Source organism: Camelus bactrianus, chromosome 8, assembly GCF_048773025.1.
Source record: "Camelus bactrianus isolate YW-2024 breed Bactrian camel chromosome 8, ASM4877302v1, whole genome shotgun sequence".
In the NCBI taxonomy this organism is placed as follows: domain Eukaryota; kingdom Metazoa; phylum Chordata; class Mammalia; order Artiodactyla; family Camelidae; genus Camelus; species Camelus bactrianus.
This window is the reverse complement of record NC_133546.1, coordinates 20052673-20079559: the sequence shown is the minus strand read 5'-3', so window position 1 is coordinate 20079559 and position 26887 is coordinate 20052673. Positions and strand designations below refer to the sequence as shown.

The window sequence follows — 26887 nt, the reverse complement described above, 5'->3', positions numbered from 1 at the left end:
TTGCGGGCAGTGAGAAGGTGATGAGCAGGAGGAACCCAACCACTAGGGCAGTGATCAGACAGCAGAGCTGGGAGCTGGCAGTGCTTCCTTAGACTGTGAAGGGCAGGGCTGGCCCACGAGACAGAATTCCAGAGCAGAGAGAGAATGGCAAAGAATAGAGCCCAGGAAACAAAAAACACATGTAAAGCAACCAAACTCCAAAGGCATCATTCCTCTGTCTATGCTAAGGGCCTGCTTCATTCCTTTTTTTTCAAATCCTACACAAGCTGAAGGAGACATGAAGGTCCACCGTGCTGGTGGAAGGAGGCCGGGCACGTGCTTTTCTATGGATTTGCATTAAGCCTCCTGCCTAAATGTAATCCGTGATGGCTGCTGCCGTTACCTTACTCTATAATGACGGCACACCGGAGAAACCTCCCTGGACGCCTTCTCCCTCCGCTCTCCCAACTTCCCACTCACCGCCGCACTGACCAGGTGTGCTCAGGAGCAGGAGCTGGTGCTAACGGCAAGAAGAGCATGCGTGCTCACGCCTTGGATTTCTAAACACGCCACGGGGGGCGTTTTCCCCTCTCCCTAGTCCCTCACTGACTTCACAAGTCTACTCCCTGTGGGCAAAGTCCTGAGTTTATTTAATGATTTTTTTTAATTGAAAGTCAATGTTAATGCCTGAATCAGAATCTTTATCTGGCCAACAGTTACAGAAATGAAACCTAAATGTCCCTGAGAGTGTCTGTCTAGGCAGTCATGTCATTCCAAAGATGTCACCTTTTTTACTCATGCAGAGGTTTCAACTCTTGTCTATAATGAGTTAAGCTTAGAAAGCACTTAAAAAGGCCTCACCTGTTACCAGCTGGAAATGCTCTGCTCTGATGCAATACTACACTTGGAGTAATGCCACAGCCATGTTACTGACAATAGCATGTGAAAAAATGTCTCCCTGCTATTTTCAGTAACCAAGTTCACTCCTCCCATGAGAGATACCTATGTCATAATAAATTTCACACTAGTGTATCATCAAGAGGCTCCAATGTGCTTGGACTTATATATTAGAAAGAGAGACCTAATCATACTTACAGGAGGCCCCAATACAATTGGCTCTGCTTGCAAATACTGCCCCATGGACAACGGTGGGTTGTGGTATAAAGCCCTTCTGGGAGATGGTGCTCTTATGGTAGTCATGTATCTTCTTTCTCTTCTGGGAGAGAGGTCTCTTCTGGCTGAGATCTCTTTCCCAGGTGACACTGGCCTCCTTGGGGACAGATGCCTTCTTGGCGAAACATCTCTCTGTGACATCTCTCTTCGCAAGGCAGCTTCCTTTCTTGGTGAAAGATGTCTCATGGGTGAGAGATCTCTCCTAGGCGATAAATGTCTTCTGGGTGATAAATCTCCTTTGGGTATCAGATACCTCTTTGGTGAATTATCTCGACAGGGTGAAGAATCATATCCTGGTGAGGAATGGCGGCTGGAGGGGGAGAAGTCCCTTGGGGAGGAGCTCGGCTCTGAAGACAGTATGCACTCTTCATCCATACAGCTAGGGATGTCTAGCCTGTCTTTGTCTGGTTCTGAGTCCGTACTCTTGCTCTGGAATAACCTCTGGTATTCTGTCATCTGGGTATCTTCACATGAGTCACTTGGTGTCATCAGCTGAGTGACCTGAATACTTGGCAAAGTAACCAAATAGCTGATCAATGAAGAATGCCCCAGGGAGCTATCGGAAGGAACCCCATGAGGCACGGTGCCAACATTCACAGGCAAGGAGGAGAATCTAGGAGGCTGGGGACTGGTGCTTCTTGATCTTGTTTTCGGGGTCAAATCTCCTTGGTCATCAAAGTCATCATCATCTTCATCATCATCATCATTATCATCTCCATCCTCACCATCGGATTCTTCAGCATCTGAGAACTGATGATCAGTTGAAATGCTGGACATGCTATGCTTCTCGGCCACTTTGTGCAAATCTTCCATCATTTCTGAAACAAAACAAAGTGAAGATCAAGATCCCAGCTAGAAGTTTAGGAGCTAATTTAGGCTCCAACTCTTTCTAAAAGGTTTCCTCAACCCTCTAGGCCCAAGAGATAGTTCCATCTCTGAACTCCTATAACATTCATGGGCACTTACTTCTATGACCTTGATTGGTTCTTATCTTTTTATGTATCTGTCTGGTTTCAGCCCCTATCCTACAATATGGACCTCCAGAGTAGGACCTGATAGCTCAGGCATCACAGCACATATATAGAAAACCCTCAACAAATGGGTATGTACGGTTGCTAATGATGATACTAGAGGAAAAACAAGACCAACAACCTGTCTTTACAGGCACAAGCTTATGTACAAGACCTCAGAAGGTAGGTGCATAAGCTTAGGTATAGGACCTCATGAGGTTAGTAATGGATTTTTTCCTACTAGATTTCCCCTTAATAGGAAAAGCAAGACATTAAAATGCTTTTCAAATTTCCCAAAAAGTTTCATAAAATTAAATCATCATCACAACTCAAGTGCAATTAGGTTTCCTCTATGATTCTAGGTAGAAGTGTTTTCATAGTAAGGCATTTCCACCTGCTCAGTCAGAACTGAAATGCATTTATTTCTTCTCAGTAAGTTTCAAGCAATTCGATGTGCCAGGCTTCTTTCTGTATTTAGTATTTCATAAAATAAAATGTGATCAGTATTTTTTTACAACGTCTAAATTTATTTTACCTCCGTGGCCACAAGGCTCCAGCATGCGGAGTAAAGAGGTACGTCAGTTAAATTATGAAATACCTGTTTCCTCGGTTTCTGTGTCATCCACTGACGTCATTGAGACCCCCAACTCCAGGCATTTCTTCATGTGTGCTTTAGACTTCATATGCTTCGTTAGGTTTCCTAGAAAACACAGCCAAAAAAAAGGGAGAAAGCAGTTGGTTACCAAAACGCCATGACTGCTCCAAATTCAGCGGGAAATGAACTAACTTGAGATAACACAGATTTGTTTCTGCCCACTGCCCCTTGCCTCAAACTTAAGAGGGACAATCTGGTTTCTGAAGGTATCAACCCCAGACAGCTTCAGCCCAGTGTCAGGTTTTCTTCACTCTGGAAGATGGGTAGACGTCTAGGGTCACATCTTGTCAAAAGTGGGCTTGAGCATGGCTGGGACTCTCAGGCGCTCCTGGCTAAGAAGAGACCTAATTTCTTTGGCCTCCTTGGACTCCCTATAAACAAGGTGTCAGAAGCTGGGACACACACCTCTAAGAAATTTGGGAATGGAATATTATCATCACCATACCCACTGGATCCCAGACCTTCTGGCATTGATCAGATATAGTTAAACTCGCAGGATCCTCATTTGTCTGAAGAAAAAAAGGCAAACTAATACTGGGGCCAATTCTGTAAATGAATTCAAAGATCCAGACAAATACTCAACTAACTACTTATAGGGAGCATCGGTCTCAGTACGTAACATCTATCCATCTCGGCATACATCAGCAAAGTTTATAACAGCGGTTTCTAGAGTTCTGGAGCAGCAAATATTCCCTTCTTATTTATCTTGAAACTCCTGCTATTCTAAGAAAACAGAAAGGGTTTTATGTCAAATACGTATTATGAGGACGATACAGATATCCAGTTATTCCTTATATAAAAGGGTGTAGAACAATCGGCCCTCTGTCCACAGGCACAGCATTCGTGGATACAGAGGGCTGACAGTACAGTTGAACAGGCACATAAATACATATGTGTGTGCTTCTACAGATCTATGTAGTTGCTATCTGGAATGTGAGAAATTATGAAAACATTAATCCAATTACCGTTGACTTAGAATCTGTTAAATTATATATATATATTATCCCATGTCATATATATATATATATATAACTCATCAGGAGAGATCCAGGAATTGATTCAGTTGTAAGGGCTGTATTATCATCTATGCCCTTTGATGCTGCCTTAGGAATTTTAAGAATAGGCTCATTGAATCCAAGTGGGAACTCAGCCTGCTGAAAGACCTTGCTCCCCCTGGAGGGCTGTGCAGCTTACTATCAATGTAATATATGAACCCCAGTTCTAAACTGGGGCACTGTTGTTTGTTATTTCATCTATATTACTTATTTTTTTTACTTAACATTTGGTTTATTGCTATATACCTATACATTTTAGGGTCTATTTTGATAACTCCATATGTAAGACTATTTCCTGGCCCCTATCACTCTTTTTTATCAAAAAATTGTATCTACAATTTTTCTAAAGATCTCAAAAATTTTCGTAAACAGATCATCAAGAATTCTAAACTCTGTAAATTAACTACATCCATAAATGACTGGAAATCATCTGCTTCTGCAAGGGTGCAAGGAATCTGCATTTGTGGATAGATATGGATGTTAGGTGTGTCAAGATAGTTCACTTTGATCTTAATATGTGTTTCTTCTCCTAGCTTTTCCTTTCCCCTCATTTCAAGTAGGCAGTCAGGCTTTGGGCTCTCATCTTCAGAGTGGGTTTGTAGTCAGAAATCTGGCTTTGGTTTAGTCTTGAAGTCTTGAACTTCTGACGGATTACAGCAAAGAGAGGAGCAGGATTGCAGGGGAAGGGAGCCTGGAGGGGTGACGCAGGCACAGAGGAGGTACCAGTCCTACAGTGCACTCTGGTTCTGTACTCAGATGATGTGACCACAAGCATTTCAGCCAGAAGTGAAAACTGACAAGGAGTTTCCTGGGATGATTTGCTCTTTTTATGGTTCCAAGACATTTGCACTTTCCCAAAGGATGACAAGGAAACTCCGATAATGACCGAGAATAAATTATTTCCTGCTAAAACTCCAGGACAATGGTTCAGAGTCAAGTTTAATTTGATAAAAAAAGAAAAATCTTGCTATGTGACATCTCTTCACATGTTATTTCACAGAGCTATACCTGCAGCCAACTCATATGCCCAGTGGATATCAGTTGTAATGACTGGAAGATTTGCAGTATTTCCTAAAACCAAAGTTTATGTTTTCTTATCTCCCAGGGAGTCTCTCAGTGAAATTCTACATAAAAGGCTTGATTGTGCAAAAGTGGATGGTATTTAAAGGACCTTATGTTTATCTCCTTTGAAATGCAAATGAACATTCCCTCCCTCTTTTTCTGGCTTCAAAGAGGCATCCTTGTAATATAAATATCTTTTTAACAAAGAAGAAATAGCTATGTTGAGAGGCTACACATTTATACTTCTGGCAAATCAATAAAGACAATTAGGATTTGGGTTTTAAGAGTAGATGGGTACATATTTCTTTACCAAAGATTATTTTATTTGCTATTTATTTTTCTTGATGGGTAGTGGAGCAGATTAAGTGGTATGCAAATTTAAAGTTAAAACATTGAAAAATGTTACTGTGAGGTTAGAGATGGGGTGTCTATAGGATCTGTTAGTACTTCTACAGTAAGCAGTAAAACATACTTCTACAGAAGTCAAACCACCTCTAATTCACTACTGTTTGTATTCTGAGAGCACTGGGCTTATGAACATTTTCATAATTTTATAAAATGACGGAAGTAGAATTGAAGCCACCTTCTTGTATAAAATATTTTCATATAAATCTACCTGTTAAAAACATATATATATATATATATATATATATTTGGAAAAGACAGAGTATCATTTCAAGGCAAGTCCTAATTTTACGAGATTAATAGCTGTGGCCTGAGAGTAAGAAATTGTCTCTGTGCTGATAAATACACTGAACACAAGCTATCAAATTTCTATGCATAATTAATGCAACTGTGGATGGAGAGGCCCACTTGGGAGTCTGTGGGTCTCTACATTATTTATAATCTCGAAACTGACCACGGGCACATGTTTTCTTCCCAGATGCTGCCTCACTTTTCTGACGCTACGGCATGGATTAGCTCCCTGAAGGGTTTCAGTACCAGTGCAGAGATTATCTAGACCACACAGCACTTCCAATGTGAAGTAATAGCTCGCCAGGCAATTCTTGCCACTTCCTTCGAGACAACTCGCCTGGACCGAAATCTATAGCTCTTAAGCCATAAAAGGAGCCTCGCTGTCTCATGCACATCCTTAGATCACTTATGTGAAGAAAAAATACATGGCATGGGGTCACATTGTCACCAACAAAACCATCTCATTGTAGATGACAGTTGATTATAAAACGATATTCAGAATCTGAAGTAGGCATCAAAAAAGTGTTTTCCTCTAAGGAAAAAAAAAATCAGACTTATACCTTTTGTTTTGAAGGCAAAGTTACATAACTTGCATACATAAGGCCGGACATCAGTGTGAGTGCGGATATGCTTTTTGAGCATGCTTGGTTTCTTACAGCGAATCCCACATTCTTCACAAATGTACTTTCCACGTCCACGTCCTCTGACATATACATAATCTTCATTTGACTTATACCTGTCAAAAAAGGGAAAAATCCAGTGTGTTTGCTGTCTATCAAACCAACAGCTAATTCACATTTGCATTACAAATTTTTTATGAGTGTTTTTTACAATTATTCAACTTTATTTTTACGAAGCTTATGAAATGAAATGCATACAGTTAAGTGCCTGAAAGAACTAGATAACAGATTATAACAGATTTGGCTTTGTAAATAAGAGGCACTTTTTTTTTTCCTACACAGAGTTCAAATGGCATTGGCTTTTCCATGGAGTGTAAATATATGGACCCTGTACGGATGTTCACATGGGCTTATATAAGCTTCAAAGAGTTGCAGAGCTGCGTCTTGTCTTACTACTTTCTGATTCTAGCATCACTTCCAGCCAGGAAACGTCCAAAAAGTTATACCAGTGTATTCAGATCATCACATATCATTTGTTCACATTGCATCATCTAAGATGTGCATGCATGCACAACAGCACATACCCCTCTTAATTTGCTAGAATAAATATAACTGATTATAGAATGCTTCACTGCAAGTTTCTACTCTATTTTTACAATCCTGGCACAAGAGTCAGAAATTTCTAGCTTACACAGGCTGAGCTGAGCTCACCAACTGTTGTCTGCAGATTTGATCTGCTCTTCCCAAAGACCATGAATCTGTACTAAAGTGAAGTCTAAATTTCAAGTGGCTTCTGGAAGGTACTGTTACATAATGAAAACTAAAGATCCTATTTTTCAATCAAATTTGCTTTTGTTTCTGGAAGTATTTAATAGAGAAAGGATGTTTCAGGTCATCTAGTTTAATCAAATTAGTTGGATGAACAAAGTCTTAGGTATTCACTGTAATAATCAGTGGAAGAAAACTCCCCAGTACTCACCATCACATTTTGTTTTGAATACAAGGAAACATGACCTATCCATAGAATACAGTAGCATTCTACTGAATAATTCAACAAATATCATTATCTCTTAAAGTTCAGGCTAGAATTTTGGGTTTAATGCCATTCTTGGAAAGATATTCCTTTCAAGGAGTTCTTTTTCAAAAGGCAAAGTGATATGCAAAATGCCCTAATTCTTTGTGGACTGACCTGAAAGCACTAAACTTACAGGTTTTATTGTTCATTTTTTAAAACAATTTTAATATCTAAAAAGATAGCAAACTTCTCTCTTTTGTTCTAGCTAATTCATCAGAAATAAAAAAGCAGGTTCACCATCATTCCTTCAATCCATTGAAGGATATTTAAGGGAGAAAAATCCACGCAACACATTTAAATATCAGCTCTGCTCTGGATGCTATTTAATTAATGCTATCGACTTTTTGGGCAGTACCCATCCAAGTGAGAATTAAGTAGTATCAAAAATATGAATAGTCAATTTTGCATGTTACTTGCTCCTTTAAATCTTTCTCCCTTTACAGGGAATTTCCAATGTCAACTTTTTCTTCAAAACTATGTTGAACTTTATCTTTTATCTCACATTGTCTTTTGTAATGAAGTAGAAAAGAAATATCTTTCATCTTTTAATTTCACTATCCCTTGCCCCAAACTGGATGAAATTACCTAAGAACTATAAAACAAAATAAACAACTGTATGGAAACAAGTTTTCTTCAGCGAAGGATACTTTAAGCCTACTGTGGTCCATCATCATACTTGATGGGAAATGAATTTTATCTTCAAATATTACTATTTTTAATGTCTTAGCTGATTAACTTATTCCCAGAATGAAAACAGAGTACAATTCTGTAGAAAATATAACTGTATTAGAGAAATCTGTACAAATAAAATATTTACCATTCAACAGTTCTGCAGACCCATGAATCTACTTGAAATGAGAATTAATGAATTTTGAAAAAATAATTAAAAGATTTCTTTAATTAAATTACTAAGTCCATGAATTCGATAATATAAGGAACACAGACAGGCAAAAATATGGTCAGTAATATTCTTCTTAGGTTATCACTTGGCGATCGCCAACATAAGAGGTGGTAACACACTGCTTGGAATAAACAGCGGGTCACTACCAGGCAGGCAGAAGCTGGATCACAGATTAAGGAACGGTTGGGTCATAGTCCGAAACATGGGACGATGAAAGGAGGAGGAAACTGAACGTGGGCGCCATCATTTTGGATCATCAAAACACAGCAATGAAATGTTCATATACACTTTTTCACTTGTGTCCTTTGTTAGTGGAGGTAGGCTGGCTCCCCAAAGCACACAGTAACTGCAGAAAGTGTCGCTAATTTAGTTCAAGTGAACTGCTATGAAGAAGACTGCTGAATGTGACAAGGTTTACGCAGTCACAGGGACCTCTCAGTCTCTGAGGAAAGATAAAACCTATAATTCTCTTATTTGTGTTAAAAGATGAGGAATGTCAAAAATTACTGCGACAAGCTTCATGACTACAAACAGCTGTGGTTTTAGTGAAAAAACTAGGCATCCATCCAAAGAGGGCCAACTGTATGGGGGAACTAACCTTGATAATCCACCTCCAAACTGGTAAATCTACATGAGAAATCAATATTTCCTATCACCAAACATTCAACATTTTATAGTCAAACCTATGACATTATTTTGTTCTCCAAATATAATATAATTAGAATAGATTCACGCTCATGGAAATACGTAAATTATAGATCTCCTGCAGAGATAACGTAGTTACATCACAATCCCCAAATGTGGTTAATGTCATTTAAAACTTTTTAATTTTGTTGGGGTGGAGGGTATAGCTCAGTGGTAGAGCACATGCTTAGCACACACCAGGTCCTGGGTTCAATCTGGAGTACCTCCATTAACCGAAAAAAATAAGTAAAACAACATTTTGTTTTAAATTAAAACATTTGTAATTCTAAAAGCAAAAGTCTGGGCTTTTTCTCCCATGTGACTGAATTGAAGATACTTTTCTATTGAAAATCTAAAACTAGATATTACATATACATGTAATTTTTCTTAACTAAATAGATAACAAAGTCATTGAACCTTATTACTTGAGTTTCTGCAACTCAGAATTTAATATTTTAAAAGAAATTTCTAAAGACAGAGACAGTGTCATGGACCAGAGGAGTGTGGAGACAACTAGATGCAACACGGTGCCCTGGCTCGGATCCTAGAACAGCAAGCAGATACTGAAGGAACTGTGAAATCCCAGTAAGGCCTGGAGTTTAGGTAATAATAAAAGCAATAAAACAAACAGACTGTTCCTAGGATTACACATGAGCGGGTATAATTGCATTTTTTAAGCATAGAATAAAAACATGTCCATTAATAACATAACAAATGCCCATAAAAGTCATATTAACGAATGAACAAACTTAGACGACATCAAGTCCACCAATTTAGTCGATCTCATGCTAAAATAGAGGCGTGAAAATTTAAGGCCAAGGCTTGAACCATATATAGCAGGGACACTTTGGTTGAAAGTAAGTCATGAAAGCAAAGGCACAAACTCATGGAGTTCACTTTATGCATCCCACCAGAGGAGATATGATTTTTTCCATGCAGATACTCAGGACCATTTACGCTGAGTTATAACGTAATAGTTTACATTTGCAAGTATGTTTCCTTACCCTCCTTCAAAGATTTTAATTCGGATGGGCTCAGTTTGTTTGGATCCAATATCTTTATCTCCATGAGTATCTCCTTTCCCTCTTTCCTTTAAGATATTTCCCACTAGTTTCCTTTCCAGTTTGCTGCCAAATAAAAAGGTGGCATCAGGTTTCATCTGTAGGACAAAAAAGAGAGAATCATTTCATACGTTTTCTCTAAGACACAGAGGGAGCCTGCATATCCCACTCTTCCACAGTCTCTGAAAATTAGCCTGAACTCCATGCTAAAAGACCACAGGCTGGCTATATAAAATAAGAGATGACAGGGACAAAATCAGAAAAGAATGAGTTTCTGCAAAATAAATTCAACATTCTGTTAAAAAAAAAATGAGATCCCTTAGCACACACACTGTGCAACACTAATAAAAACTTTAAAAACACACTGTATATTTTGAAGTAGCAATTCAAGGTCTCTCTATTCATTTAGAAGATATTTCTAAAAACTATTGAAGGGCAATGGTAGCTAAAATAAGTAAAATACATTTTTATATCCTCCATTTACCTCTTTAATAATTTAGCATACATTCCAAAGTGGCTCTTATTAATAATTTTATAACTTTACATGGAAGGCAATAGTTGTTCACACAGGAACCAACCAACTAATCCCTTGGAGAAATGAGTTTTGAGAGAAATATACTGAAAATAAACTTTAATAAAAAGTATAGTCAGTGGGAACAGCTATCCCCCTCCCCCACTGAAGTTTGCGAAGTTCGGTTTGGACATCTCTTTCCTCATCTTTCCTTTCCAGGGTCCACTCCCTGTTCTACATCCTCATTTCACAATTTCCTGAACTCCTCACAGCAAAGGAAAGTTGGTCTGCCAGGTCACTGACACAGGTCGGAAGGGAGAAGAACCCAAAGGAATTAGTCCCTGTGGGAGGGTTTCAGAGTAGCTACTGGAGGAGATCCTTCGCTTTGGGAACTTTCTGAGACCCTCCTAACTAAGTTCACGGTCAGTGGGTCAGGCCTGCCCTGCAGAGGACTCCCCCAACTCTGACCTCCATTTCACTTGCGTCTTTTCGACTGTATGTCCTTCACTATGTATTCTGCTCAGCAACCAAATGCATGGTGCAGAGTGCTTTCAGAAATAATGTTTGTTACCTGAGCAAACTGCTTCCAAGCACTTGATGATGTAAGCTTGCCGGTGCCAGGCCTGTGCATAGCAGCCAGGGTATAAATTTCTGCGGTGATTTTTTGCTTGGACCTCAGGAGAGCCAGCGTGGTCTTGGTGTTCAATCCTGATGGGTTTGGGTTACAGGAACTAATGCACCATGAACCATAAACCGAGGATTTGAAGGTGGCCTGCTGCACGTAATTGGGTTTTGTATAATTCAAGAAGCACCAACTCACAGTAGTTGTTGTCCGCAGACTGGGGAACTGAAGAATTTGCTGGAAATCTGCCACGTCCGTGAAAAGAAGAGTTGAATTGGCCACTTTCCCACTTGGGCCGGAGGCCCTGTGGACCAGTAGGCCAGCAGGCAGCTTCTGGCCCTTTCCTTGCTCTTCGAGCTGACTGTCCCCGGGTGGCACTGAGGAGCCCTGTGGGCTCAGGCTCATATCCGATGCCGTCTCATCAATGTCCAGCTCATCTGAGGACTCTTTGCTCTCAGAAGGCCCACTGGACCTCTGCCCGAGAGAGGGCGCCCTGGAGCTCGGGGGCAAAGGCTCCCTCAAGGGCACGCTGGTAGATGGATGGTCTTGAGATGAGGAGGGGGACAGTGAGGAGAAGGAAGACGACCCCGACTGCAAGCCATCCTTTGGCTCAGAGGCACAGCCCTGTCGGACCAGCTGGGGCTTCTGTGGGCGGGAGAGATCCTTTTTGATGTCCGAGTTGGTCAGCTCCACGGCGCTGAGCTCCTCCACGATCTGTCCGTACATCTTTTCTTCCTTGACCCTTTTCTGCTGCTTCGTTTCCATGAAGAGTTCTAAGCTGCTGGCTGGAGACAGCATACGCTTGCTGCCTCCCAGGGTGGCGACGCCGTCAGAGGTGGAAGGTAAACACAAGGGGATTGAGGATTCTAAGCCCAGGGGTAAGGTCTGAGGTACTTTCCAGAGTGGGTATTTTTCCAAGCCCGCATGCTGCCCCAGCACCTGGGCGATGTTCAGTCCTATCCCTTGCACGGCCGCATTGGTTACCAGCGTTCGCTGGGTCACATTCTCATCGACTTTGCATATGACAATGGCAGGGCTGTTCTGCCCGAGTATCTGAGAAATGCTTGTATACATGACACTCCCATAGGACGGCACGTGGGTCTGGATCCTAACAGGGACCACTGTTCCCGGTAAGGACTGTAGAGGCCCGGCGCTGGCTGAGGCGAAATCTTCTTGGAGAACCTGCTCAGAGGGAGTATCAACTGACTTGGTGCTCTGGTCCACTGGAAACTTCGGAAGCAGGTTCTTTGAGTGTAGCCCTGATGTTCCTGAATAACCTGGGTAGGTCTGCTCTTTCGTGTGCAAGTAATCAGTGGACTTCTTGCCAGTGTGCTCGGCCACGGGCTCCAAGGGATAGCTGGCATGAATTTCTGCCTGGAAAGAAGGCTTGCCATAGCTCTTCGGAAGGTGCTGAGCAAGGGGGTGGGGGAAGTGTGCCTGCCACCAGGGAGGCTGCTGAGCTGGTAAATGAACCATACAGACGGTCGGATACTGAAACTGAAACAAGGCGTTTTGGATCGGAGAGAACGGAATAGTTTCTTGGTGTGGGAATAAAGGTGGCTGTTCAGACAAGTGTTTGCTTGTCATATAGGAGGTCGGTTGTATCAAGGGATTTCTCAGAGATTCCTGACTGTCGAGGTGCACGATCTGCTGCTGGCCCGGGTGGAGTGGTCCTGAGCTCAGCTGGGCACAAGGACCCACAACCTGCTTCCCTGGGTCCTCTGCCTGAAACGGAGGGAGCACGGGGCATGGGCCGTGGTGCCACGTGGACCTGAGGCTGGCGTGCAGGTGCTCCATGTGCTCCTGCTTTACGCTCAGATCCGCACTGGCCTCCCCCTGGGCGATCTCCGGAGAACCACTAAAGGAAGCCTGCCGCACCAGAAAGCATTTCTTCCTCTCCCGGGATGGGGACAACGTGGAGGCCGATGCCCCCGCCCCCGGAGCCTGGGACAGATTCCCATAATCAAAAGATTTGCTCCGAATTTCTGGGACTTCAGCCGGGTGGGGACAAGGCATCTGCTCGGATGAGCAGCGTCGCATCTCCTTTTGGTGGTGGTGGCCAGGGACAGACAGTGAGTACGAACCAGCAGGGACAGTCAAAAACTCCGAGTGCTTCCCGAACTCATCCTGCTTGGCAGGTGCCACAAGCTTCATGGTTTCGTCTCTTTCAAAAGACATGGAGAAACTGGAGCTGTGGGACAGGTTACTTTCTTGACTGGGGCTGCGGGACAGGCCTGTGCCCGTGGACTCGAAGCTGGATTCCCCGGAGGAGTGCTCCATGTCCGCAAGTCGCAAACGCTTCTTTTTGGGAGGCAGCTTCTCTGCTGGGAGCTGGGAGAGGGTCTCACTCCTCTGGGGCCACTGGAATTCCTCCACCGGCTTTTCCGGCTCCTTATTCTGGACTTCTTTGTCTTTCTCTGGTTTGTCGGGCTCCTCGGTCACTCGGATCTCAGGGACCTGGATGTTGTGCTGGCGCACCAGCCTGGGCTGCGCGTGGTAGGGCTGCGGCGGGACCTGCTGAGAAGGGGATGGCTTCCCCCCGCTCTCCGCACTCTCCCCCAGCGGAGCCCACTCTGGGCTCACCGGGGCTTCTGAAATCTCGCTGTCACAGGTCTCGGAAGGTGACGAGGCTTTCTCCTGGGCGCTCGGCACGAGTTCAGAGGACTCGGACCTCTCAAATGAATTGGGTCTGCTCAGTGAGTTCGTGTGCTGAATCACAGAAATCACATTTCCGGGCGGTTTCCTGCCCCCTACGTCTGACAGCTTGTCTGAATCAGCGGCTGAGGGTGACTCCTCTGACCCAAGAGATGGACTTCCAGACTGCAGTGGGGGTCGACATGGGTCAAAGCGCTCGGAGTGACCATGAGAAGGGTTTTCCTGTCCAGCCACGACGAACCCACTTCTCACTCCTTCCGGCATCTGCAATTTGGGGTCGTAATCTGAAGTCGTGATGCCCATGGACGTGCTCACCACGCTGCTGCAAATCATGGGGGTGTCCTCCTCGTCCCCTACACTCTTCTCTTTCCGGCGTTTCCGGTTTTCACACGTAGTTCCAAACATGGTTGACACTCCCTGCAAAGGCACCGAGGGATCCATGAAATACTCCCCACCGTGTTTTAAGGGGCTGATGCAGGAAACATCCCTGTAGCCTTGCTTTGGTGTCTCAGAGTCCTCCCATTTCTTATAGGGTTTCCGACCAACATCATAGTCATACCCAACCCTGTCCCCAGGAATCAATTTCTTTTCCTTCAAGGATGAACCCGTGATATTCTTTGACATCCTGCCATGGTGTTCTGCCTCCACGTGCCCCTCCTGTACCGAAGGCAGCTCAAAAGCTGCCTGTCTTCGCAACATGCGCTGGGGAGGAATTCCTACAGTCCCTGGATAGAACACATCATCAGAACCAGTCATCCGTTCATCAAATGAGTGACTTCCTCTCAAAGAAGGAGGAAGACTTAAATTAGTTGCTGAAGAAGTTGGCATTGAGTTGCTTCTAATAAGAGGTGAAGAGTCAATGGGAGCTTCTAAGAGAACTGTGTTGCTGCCTTGCAAACTGGCCGGATAAAGTTTTCCTTCATTCCTGATAGATGATGGAATAGTCTGGGATTGTCTTGACTCATTGTTGAACTTAGTGGATTTCAGCATGCTTGTCTGACTGGGGTCGATTTCTCCCTTGCTTGGGATCAGCTGTGAAATGGGATCTTCGAACATCTTGACTTCTAACCTGGTGTTTACGTGAGGTAATGATTCCATCGTGCCCTTCCTGCTCATCGTGGTGCGCTCCTGACTCGTGGTTGTAACATTGAGTGTACTTCTCGGACTAAGCCTACAGTATTTTCCAAAGATGATTTCTTCATAAGACTTCGCATTTGTGTTTGGAGGGCTTATCTGCTGCTCTGCACTTTCTGAGCGGGAAAAGTAACCAGAGTCAGTGCTTCCTTTACTGTGCGGGCTCAGAAGGTTTAGAGATGGCTCAGAATCTTGTCCTTTTTTCTCTGACAGTCTTAGTGCAAGTTTCTGTTTAACTGTGTGAGAGTCATCAGCCTTAGTATTTAAAGACGGATTTGGTAGCATATCAGAGCCAATATACTGAGAGCTTTCATTCGGTAAAGGAATCCCGCTTTTGGGGATAATCAAAATTGGCACCTTCATTGGACCACCCAGTGAGTCTTCAAATGACCCGTGGTAGCCACCTCTGCTGGCGATATCCAGTGGGATGGGTGGGCCAGGACTCATTTTGTCAGAAGCCTCAACAAACAAGGAACTCTCCTCATCTGTGTCTGTACTCTGTTCACCGTCTGAGTGTATTTCTGCTTCTCCATCAATTAAATTGGCCTCGAGGTCCAATTTAGATACAGCTGAATCTGTGAAAGGGACTAATCCTGCCTTAATTGCGTGGGCATGTGACTTCCTGTGCTTGTACAAATTGCTCTTTGTCTTGAAAGAAAAACCACAAGGTATACATGGATATGGCCGCTCACCAGTATGGGACCTGATGTGTTTTTTGAGTACGCTGGGTTTGGCACACGCCCTGCTGCAGTAAGGGCAAATGTACTTGCCGGGCTTTTTGGGTTTGTGCTCTTTTTTGTGAGCATCTTCTGACTGTTCGATACTTTTCTGGGAGTACTGGTTATAAGCAGGGTTCAGACTGGAAATCTTTTTTCTAGGATAACCACCACTGTGGCTGTGTATAGGAAAGGAAAATAAGTCCTCAGAGGCAACAGATGGCAAAGGGCCAGGGAAAAGCCACGGAGGGCCTTCGAGGCTCTGATGTGGCTTGCTGCTGTGCATAACCCCCTGTGGCAACGAGTGCTGCGGGAAAGAGAGTGAATGTTGGCATGAATAAGGACTCGGACGGTGCAGTGAGTATTGCTTCTCTGTGACCTGCTGTGCCACTTCGCTAGGTGAGGCCAGTTTCCCAGAACCAAAGCGTTGTGCTGATGCCGTGTTTCCGATTTGCTCAGGATCTATTTGTGGTTGCCGCTGTCCTTCTTGACTGCCAAAAGTGCTCATCTTAATAACAGCTGATTGTTCCTGTCTCCATCTACCTGATGCGTTATCAGTTTCTCCAGACCTTGAGGTAGCTTTTTGTCCTAGAGCTGTGTCCCCAGTGTCCATTTTGTTACACAAGGTCTTAAGTGCTAGTTCGCTTGAAAGCCGTGCAGGCTCATGGAGTGTCTTCAAAGCTGTGCTTTTCAAAGCTTACTTGCTTCCATGTTCCAGGGTGTCTGCAAACTTGCCAAGTGCTCCTTCTCTTTGGAACCTTCCTCACCCACCCTGTAGTTTATGGGCATTAGATGGTAATGTCCTCAGACCAGGGCTATAACACAGTTCTCTCCATTGTAGAAATGTCCATCCAAAAGCTAAGTACAAATCTATAAAGATTTCTTATGGCATTTGAGTATTTTCAACTAGGATGAAACTGGGGTGATGAATGGTCTAGAAGAAATTTTGCCCATCAACTTGAGCAAAGTTTAATTGCCAGTTTCACTAAGATAAAATGGTCTGAAAAGAAAATGAAACACAAAGAGGTTGTCATAACAGTTATCAAAATAAGAAACCAAACCCAATCCTAAATAACCTGTCTGAAATTGGATAAACTGAAAATGTTTTTTACTCCAAGAAATCCTTTTTGTAGCTGTTACATTAATTCTACAATTAAAGGCTATTAATTCCAAACTTAGCCTTAAGGTATAAGCATAAATCTCTTCAATGCTTGAATTCTGGTCATCCTTTTAAATATCCCTTACTTTTGGTCAGAAAGGTATTTAAAGGAAAACTTTCGATACATATTATTTATAAAATCATAAGGTTTTTAAAAAAAGACTTCATTAAAATAAATTTAGGGCTATTTTCTAACCAACTTTTATGACTTACATGCTAAGTGTACTACATATTTCTCTATGTAGATATATTTTATAGATTAACATAAAACATATTAAATATATAATTTATAAATATATAATAAAATATGTTAATATAAAATATTACATGTATTACACGTAATGTTAATATTTAATACAGATACATTTTATAACTTAAGAGCAATGATTAGCAGTGATTAGAGCAAGACTAAGGCTGTAAGAATCAAAGATTGTCAGAGAACTTTGGAAAAGGCAGAAAAGTGCATCTAAATAACACAGTTATAAAACCTTCATTATATGGACAACAAAACATATTTTGGGGACAGTTAAAAAATATAATGATTACCTGAATGGTTTAGCGTTCTCATGGGCATGATTGTCTTGACGCTTCCTAAGTAGAAAATAAATGCAGTTAGGAAAGACTGTTCCATTAAAATACAACATCATTGTATACAAATGATAATTTAAATTTCATTATATAGCTCACAATGTTATCTGCCCTAAGAAAAAGCAAGTAACTGCCTTAGAAAACACTATACTATAAACCTTATATTGACTGACACTGTCTCCAAAAATAACTCAACATGAAAAAATTATAAAAACTGCAGAGTAATAATTGCTAAGATATAAGATTAATATATTAAAACATCTTAGGCTTTTCACACCATCAGCTTGGTTCTAATTCCTTAGATATTAAAAAGTTGAGGATAGTGGGGTTTTTAGTTTAACCTATAGGTTTTAACATTTAAAAGAATAAATATCCTTTTAAGAAATTTTGCATGACAGCAGAGTGGAGTCCTCCAGGTGACTATGAATGGCTAAGGGAAACATGACAATTTAAAACCTATTAGATTTTGAGTGACTACTCAGTTTCCATAAAGGAATGGCCAATGTAGCACCCAGAGGATTCTGAGAATTTCAGTGCTCAACTGTAACAATTATGATGAAAGCTGTGGGTTTCTCTGATAGGCAATGCAGAAGTGCTATCAAAGGAAGAAAGCTCATACCCTTTGGCCCAGAAATTCCATTACTGGAAATAGATCCTTACAGATACAAGTGCAGAAAGATATGTATACAAGGATTACTTAGGTAAATTATGGTTCAATCATAAAACTGCCATTTAAAAAACTTAAGTATAGCTATAAGTACTAATATAAAACCTCATTCAGAAGATGACAATATTGACTGTAAACAAAAAGCTTACTGCACCCTGGAATGTATTTTATAATCCCATTTGTGTAAAAGAGAAACAAGCAATAAACAGAAAATTTCTGCAAGGATGCCAAACAGCTTTTACATTAGTTAAATCACAGAAATGGAGCCAGGGAGTCAGAGGAAGAGACACAGGAAGGGATTTCTATTTTTAACCTATGACTTTTGGCAATCTTTTTTTTGTTTATTTTTCTTAACACAAGCATGTTCACATTTTAAATGAAGTATTGGTTATTAACAAAGATGCCTCCATGCAAATGTACTGTTAAGTTCCCAAACTAAACTCACATAACTGGTTTTATTTCTGTGACCAATTTGCTCCCCAACATGGGCTGCTACTATGATGACAACAGTAGTTGCACTTAGCAAGGGGGAAAGAACATGGAAATTCCCACAGGAACAATAAATCTTTCGGATGAGAAATCAGTGACCCCCAGGCATTTGTAGCAAGGTATCTGTAATCAAAAGGTCCTTCTGCTAACAGCCATGAAGCACAATAGATTTGTAAAGCAGTGGTTGGAAAAAATTAATAACAAGCATATTAACTCTGGTTTGCTAAAAAGTGTTAGTATTGAATTAAATTTTTCTTCCACAGTGATGTTCCTATACATCCCTCTACAGGTAAAGCGGCAAAAAGTGAAAGAGAAGTGATGGCATCATAAGACTTTAATGCAAATGTGCTTTGGTCATTTCTAGCAACCACGCTAACAGGAAGAATAAGCAACAGTGAACCCAAATTGGCTGAATTTTTTGTTTAATTAGCTAAATATTTAAGGGTCATGTAGACACAATCAACCTCCGACCTTTAGAGGTGAATAACGTTCTCTAAAACGGAAGAATATATCCAGTCCAAGACAGAAACTTGTGCAAGTCTTTCCTTAATTAGGAGTCAGAGCTTGAACTGAATAATTTCTAGGTTACTTTTCATATTTAATAGTTTATCACAGTGTTGATCTATGTACGCAGCTGCATCACTAGTAATAACAAGGACGATGGCTGTTGTTCACTGTGTATTTACTGGGTGCAGTGGTACAGCTCTGCTGGGGTAGAGCCTCATGATAGTCCTGAGCAACAGGTGTTATTACCCATATTTACAGTTGAGGATGATACTCAGGATCAGAACCAGCATCAAATCCAGGTTTGGCTGGCTGCCAAGCTAAGGGGTCTCACCTCCCCGACTAGCACCTACCACCTCCAGCCCCACTCTTTAAGTTTTACCACAGTGTAAAATAATACATCGTCAATAATACTTTCTCCTAAATATTTTTACTTGACGTCAATATGTCCAGTGCTTGATTTTTTCATAGTTCTGGGAGAATATAAGAGTTTTACATGGTTCTAGCACAGAAATGGCCCCAACGTGCCATTTCCTAGAAATCAAATCATTCCATAATTTAAATAATGTTCAAAATCTGTGTGTTAAAGTTATTAATGAAGACAGCTCCTTGTGAGAACCTGATTAATTCTCATGACAAACAATTGTTTTACTTTATTCTTTGAAAAGGAAATTAAGAACCTAACAAGTCAAAATGAGGCATATGGTCACTTCCCATTCCTTACTTTACACAGATTATATCATTTGCTTAAAACACAGACTTCAAGTTAAACATGTGCATCAAATTTTATGAAAAATAGGAATGGAATACTATATTTAATATTTAAACAGAATGCAGTGTGTTCATTTAGCAATGAGGCAATAACTTTATAAATGAGACATATTTAATTTTTGTGGTTGATAGTAAAAAATTAAAACTATTACACCTTAAACAAGACAAATACCATTCTTATTCACTAAGGACATACCATAAAAAAGAGATGTTCCAAATATAATGCAAACAAAGGCAATCATACTTTGCTATTATCAAATAGACCAGAGATGAAGAAAAGTGATTTGTATAAAAATTAAAAGCAGATATTTAATTGTCAGAACAAAAATTATCTAGAATATTTACTTAATTGTCAATGGGTTAAGTTTTAGGAGAAAAGAACTCAACAGAAAAATCATGCCTACTATTTTATTAAAAAAAGAAAATCAATTTTGCTAATATTAACAGAATATCATCCTTCATTCCAATAGCATTTATCATCCAGAAAATGTTTTAAAATTCAAACCTTTGATCCCAGTAAAAAATACATGTTGATTTCACTATGCAAATAGCTTTGGGGAGGAAAATCTCCCCCTTTCAAATTTCTAAGACAAGCTTACCTAAGATGTCCTACCATTCTATCGGGGAATTGGGTAATCCCCGTGCCATGCGCCCTACTCCTGTTTATTCAGGAAGACCTGTCCTTACGTCTGAGCTGGAAAGCCCAGAAGTACCAGGGATCCCTCTGGTCTACATTCCTCTGAACTACAAAGTCTAACCTTTCTCTCCAGTGAAAGGTTTAATTAAGAACATTACTAGGGAGTTGGAGATCACTCCTATTTCACATGAACCTTTTACATGAGGTTTTAAGATTTTAAACATATCTGAGGATATCGTATTCTCTCCAACACCATCCTTGAGAGTCTTCAACTGACTGCTATCCATAAAATCTCTTTCCTTCTTGGAGTTTCTGAGGCATATAGAGAAAGGTAGATGGGAGAAGAAAGAAGTGATGGGCCTTTTGGGAATTCACCGGTCATGTGCATGAACCATTAAGAACATGGGCTGTTATCATTCATCTCTTGTCTACAGTTGCTTTATTTTGGAAACTGAAAAAATTTTGCAGTGTAAACTGTGTGCACCATAGATCTATTCCTGAGCATTGCATGTCTGTCTCTTTAAAACGAAGTAGGACTTGGGAGCCTTCAAAGTCTTTTTGCTGCTCTCCTCAACTTACACTTAGGAAGATAAATTCACTTTAAAATCCATAAGGCTTTCAAAGCTTAAGCCAAGGTTTGATAATGACATCTGTCTTTTTTTTGTTAGGAGCTATTTTCACTTAGCCATCTATTCTACTAACAATGGTATAAATTCCTAAGCTTGTATTTTATTACTTAAATGTATGAAAATGTTTATAAGATAGGGAAATGCTTTCTTTGGACCTTAAAATATTCTTATGAACTATCAAATGTATCATTGTATATACCTGCAATTTTAGTATAATTTTCTCAATAAAGACCTACACGGAGCTATAAAGATCTACAGTAATGTGGTTAATTATAGCTATGATTGCATAGATTCACTTTGTTTTTCATATTCTGTGTGTGTTAAAAGTAAATCCCCAGTTATCCCAATCAATTGATGTGTAATATCAACTGCATATTAAATAAGTATGCAATATCAATTGCATATTAAATAAACATGCAATTACTACTATATGCAATAAATTTACTCAATTAGATGTTTATTTAAATGCACGTTATTTATTGGTTATCTATACTACTTACTTCATATTTTACACTATAAATAAGTATGCATATTAAATAAGTATGCAATTTTTACCAAAAATAAATAAAAGTGCAAAATTAGAGCAATCCTCATATGATAAGAAAACAGCCAGTTATCATTGCATTCTCTGAGATTTCTTTTTATGGTAACCAAGCCCATGCAAAGCCATTTTTGGCACCATTGCCAACAAAGAAGCAGTATTCCAAACACAGGTTCACATTCACATTTAAAATTTTCCCTAATGCCTCTGAGTGCTATGAAAGGCATTTTGCAGGAGGATGTGACTTTGGGGTTTCCTGTGGATGGTGCCCCAGCCCATAGGAGTCCTTCAGGCGGTAAAGGCAGGCATTGTCCAGCAAGCTCAGCACATTTTTCAGAGGTGGGTAATACTGAAAAAGACACCACCCTCTGCATGGCTATTTTAGTGGTAATGGAACTAAGGGAACTGAGCAGAAGAAAGGAAAATGGTATCACATGGAAGAGTTGCCACTTTTCTAAAAGCGTGCCCACTCCTTTGGCCACACTTCCCAGTCCCTCTCAAATCCACTTGGCACCCAGTTAAATAATTTCCTCTGACAGGCCCTGAAAAGAAAGGCCCAGAAACAGCCTCCCTTATGGACCTCCACAGAGGTCTCCTCAGGATAACAGCTGGGTGGGATTGGCAGGAAGGCAGCCCAGCTCTGCAGATGAATAAAGGCCTACAGTATCCAGGGGTGTCAGTCTGGGACCTTTTGCTTAGGAAAACACTGCCTTCGAAAAAACTTCACCTCAGGAAATTAATCATTACTTGAGTGATGGCAAAAGTCAAGTGAGCATTAAATAATAACATCCTAAATAATAACAGTGTAAGATGACAGGCAACAAACACTACCTCTCTACCTGCAATGTTTGAATAATAAAACATTTTTAAAAAATTAAAATGGTTTATTTGGTCCTTTTTTTGACAATTTGGTGGTATTCCACTTGTGAACAAAATATATATCTTGTGATAATAATTACTGATCTAAATTTTAGAGTCCATTTCCATACATTTGCTTTCAAAATGCCATAGATCAACTGCAAAATGTTTTTAAGAAATACATGAGTGTCTCAGAGCACGGCTGCTTTAACACTGATGGTCCCACAAGTCACTACCACACATGAGCACCGGATGAGGGGAAAAAGGATCTACCAAAAACCCCTGACCAGTGCCAGAGTCCAACTGAATACAGACTTATTTCCACAGGATGATTTAAAAGAGGCACCTTCCTGAGAGCTAAATTCATTACAAGTGCTTCTTTTATTAGTAAAAATTCCCATAACAACCTTAGCTCTCCCTAAAAGGACCAAGTCGCCAATGTGAGGGGGATAATGTATATTATATAAAACTCTGTGAAGCAATTCAGAGAACCTTTGGAGAAAAGTGAAAAGATTGTGATGATCACCCTCTAATTTGACATACATTAACATCTAATTTGACATTTAAAATCTAGTGGAAAACCAAACTGTATTTTTTCCATGTTGGCTACAATGAGAACTTGATTGCAGACAGTTGTATAGTTTGCATATTTGTTCAACATATTCACGACTTATTTTGACTATAGCATGCTAATTTTAATATTTTCTCATACCCTTTTTTTTGCAACTTTTTTACAATTGTGATTTTGCTTTACTGATGAAAAAATGCATTCTATAACATTATAGACCTAGGCATTCTCTAACAAAAGTTATTAGGATTTACTAAGTGGAATTTTGGATGAAAACAAACTGTGCCAGAAAGAAATCCTCTTAAATGAGGCTATCTCAATTAAGGAAATTATAATTAAAAGTGAACTATTAGGAAAAACAAAATAAAACAAAACCTTTACTACATTTTTCTCTCCAAATAGCAATATACATCATTTCTTTCTAGACTTGATGACAAAGTCAGTTCACATATGGGTGCACAGGAAGCTAAAACTGCTTTTCAGGTTAAATGTGAAACAATAGAATAAAATGATAACTTTTAGTTATTAACCTGTTATCCTCATATCAAAAAACTGCATCCCAACTGTCTTTGTTTTCCACGACGCCAACTCTCTCCACAGGAACTCATGCACCACTTCTGGGAATCTAAAAGAGGAACAAGAAGATTTTTTAAATGATGACACTTGTAGTGAATTTAACAGGCAGGCTTATTCTTTATTCATAGAAATATCTTTCTTGAGGACAGAAAACTTGGAACTGGATCTCTCAAGAAGACTTTTTCTTTCAAGAAAAAACTTTCCTTTCCTTTCACATAGCCTAAATCTTTTGACTAAGTCCCTGTATTAAAAGAGAATTGTCTGTAACAGTAAAAGTGGAAGCAATTCAGAAAATAACATGAGGGTTAAAACAGTATGTTGGAACTAGACATTCTGCCACTGGAATCCATGACACAGTTCTGCCTTCAAGCTGAGATTCCCACAAAACTTCTTTTGGAACATCAGCAACTAAACTCCACAGGATCAAGTCTCAGATAACCTCACAGAAAATTCTTTTCTATAGTTTATTTCAGCAATGTTATGTTCTGTGCTAAAATTAATTTCTGAACTAGGAAGCCAAAACTAACCAAAGTAAAATCCTAAGACATAACAAACTCTAATAGGTAACAAAGAAAGGAACTTTCTCACACTTAGAATTAATGTATCCAATCTGATCCAAAAAAAAAAAAAAAAAAGCATTGAAGGTCAAACTACTTAATCCAAATAGATTAATCAATCAACCATCTTAAGATGGTTTATCTCCCAATACAAAAGGCATATATAAAAACACTACATATCCATAGATGGTTATTGTATATTTGTTCATTTTTAAAAACATTGCTCTTTCTTCCAGACATGTTATGCTTCATAGGAAGGACTAAAGCATCAATACATGACAGTTAAAATGTGCCTTAACCCACTACCACTTCATGTGAGCATTCAAAACGCTTAAAGGAAGTAGTTAGCTTTAATTTCTCCTGCTTTCTGCACATCACTGCAGCAGCACTTCAGGACACCCTGTGCACTTTGAAACATGAATCATTATAAGCAAGGAGGCCCACTCGGTTCCTCAAAAGACACAAAAGGTGCAAAAATAGCTTCTGCAATTGAAGCAAGAACCACGTCAGCAGCCAAATGAATGTGGGTGGTCAGATAAGATTCTGTTGCTGCAAAGGGCAAATTATTAAGCGAATGTGAGATTTATTTTCTTTTTTAAACTTTGTTCTTCTTGCCTCAAATCAACCATTTGCTGGCACTTAAATGACACTTGACAAGCTCTACTATTCACAAAATTGAAAGCTTCATGAAAGCCAAAGAACATGATTGATTAAATGCTGAGGGAATAGTGGTGGCATCCTTAAAAAAAATATATATATATATACACACACACACACATGTTCTATCAGATAATTAACTATATCCATATTAACAAACCAGATAGCATCTCTTTTGAAAAAAAAAAAATCAAGTGCTAAGAAAAAGAAAAAAACACTACACATTGGCAATACGACCTAAGCCAAAGTAAAGCATGGCACCTCTTGATAAAAAAAGAATAAATCACTGAGCTATTTTGCAATCTGAGCAAAATTCACCCAAGACTTAAATGGGCCAAGATTCTATAGATATAGCTATTTATAGGGAACAACAACTTGCAATACTCAGTGACTATCTACGATTGACAATCCCACAGTCACTGAGCTGGGTCAAGAGGGAAAAGGAGAACTTAGTCCTCAGAAGGCCAGCACTGACACCCAACCCTTCCAGCTGTCACAACTATAGACAAGCCCCCAGCCATTCCTTAACTCAGCAACCATCACTCCGACCAACAGCTTCCACAGGCAAAACAGAGCATATGAGTCTTCCCAGACAAACTCTGATGGGGCAGGGTTCCCAGTTCTGACTCTGCTTTTCCAGTCGTACTTTCCTGGGCTATGGCTACTGGAAATAGGAAACACTCGTCTCATGATATGCATGTATCTGGAATTTTAGATTATAGAAGATCCCTTTTTTTAGTCATTAAGAGAATTTGAAAATTCTTTCTGTTGTATGAATTGCTATGAGCTGCTACGCGTCAGTGCTTGGTTTTCACTTAAAGAACAAAAAAGCAATGGTCGTCATGTTGTACTTAAATTTTACCTTACAGAAACTTTCAGGCAATTAGTGTGATTTTAAAGCAAAGATCTAAATGATATTAACATGAAAGATACGACAACAAGTTTGGAGATTTTGCACAAATGATTTTGTTGCAACTGGAATCAAGAATGGCCTCTACAAGGGAGGTAATTATTGTTACTATTAAAATAAAGACATGGAAATGACCATCTCAGAAAATTGTTTTTTTATTAATTTTGAGTGAGCTTTTGTGCCTCAGTTTCTTCACTAAATAAAAGAAAAATATTTCCTTAAATAGTTCTTGAGAATATAATATTATAACTCATGCTTACGTTTCCTAGAAATCAACAGTTCACACAGTATATTTTTTAAATAATGGAATAAAAGAAAGAGATTTTTCACTTTTTGTTAAACTTTACTTTTAGGTTATTAGATTCATAAGAAATCACCACACAATGAAAACTTAATATTCAATAAAAGTAACACGTTTTCAGAAAATAGTGTTAACAGATCTTGTTAAATATCCCCAGGTCATTTAAAATTCATTCCTAGATATGAGGTGAAAATTTTCTTCCACTTTACTTTACTAAAAAAGTAAAGACTGATTTTTTCTGTCTCCTGCAGGTTTATAGAAGAGTTCTTTTAAAAATAGTTTCCAATCCCCCATCTCCTATGTGTAACAAACACTTGGAAAGTTTGAGCATTATTGCTTTTAACCCAGTGGTTTCTCAGTCTTTCTACTCTTAGAAAAAAAATCCTTTGCATTAGATATTTGTTCTTTGATGCATACCGATTATTATTACTAAGCTAAGCAAGGGTCATGATGAGCTATGATTAGATAGACAGACAGACAGACAGATAGATAGATAAAGATAGATATGTTTAAAATGTCCATTGTTGGTAAGATTCTTCATTATATTAATTCTCTGTTCTTCCAGACTATTTCAAGACAAGTTATGGTTTAATGGTTTAATATGACTTTGATGAATTTTGCAAGAGGTTAAGGCTTCACTGGCAAACTTCTCATGCAAATACAAGTAGCTCTCATCACTCTTTTTTCTAAGGTTAAACACATACACACTAGATCATAATTTTAGTAGAAGAGCTAATAAGACAAACCAGCTACACTTTAGATGAGAGCTGTAATAATGAGCAAAAATAATTATTTGCATCAACTCCACTGAAAAAATGGCAAATAGGACCTGGAAACAAGATATGACCCTTATATTTCTTAGTTAA

The 26887-nt window shown here is 39.8% G+C and overlaps 1 protein-coding gene across 13 annotated transcripts in view; it reads right to left on the bottom strand.

Annotated features, from left to right (window-relative positions):
- Positions 1 to 26887, bottom strand: part of HIVEP2 (HIVEP zinc finger 2) — a 179389-nt gene that overhangs the window by 7032 nt on the left and 145470 nt on the right. For all 13 annotated transcript variants that reach the window (XM_074368247.1, XM_074368252.1, XM_074368249.1 and 10 more), the window contains 7 exons: positions 23551 to 23645; positions 17315 to 17359; positions 11054 to 16609; positions 9915 to 10069; positions 6191 to 6366; positions 2761 to 2862; positions 1075 to 1970 (listed from right to left, as the gene is read on the bottom strand). In XM_074368247.1, the coding sequence (XP_074224348.1) occupies positions 1075 to 1970; positions 2761 to 2862; positions 6191 to 6366; positions 9915 to 10069; positions 11054 to 16222 (6498 nt within the window). In that variant the 5' untranslated portion in view covers positions 16223 to 16609; positions 17315 to 17359; positions 23551 to 23645. The remainder of the gene's footprint in view (positions 1 to 1074; positions 1971 to 2760; positions 2863 to 6190; positions 6367 to 9914; positions 10070 to 11053; positions 16610 to 17314; positions 17360 to 23550; positions 23646 to 26887) is intronic.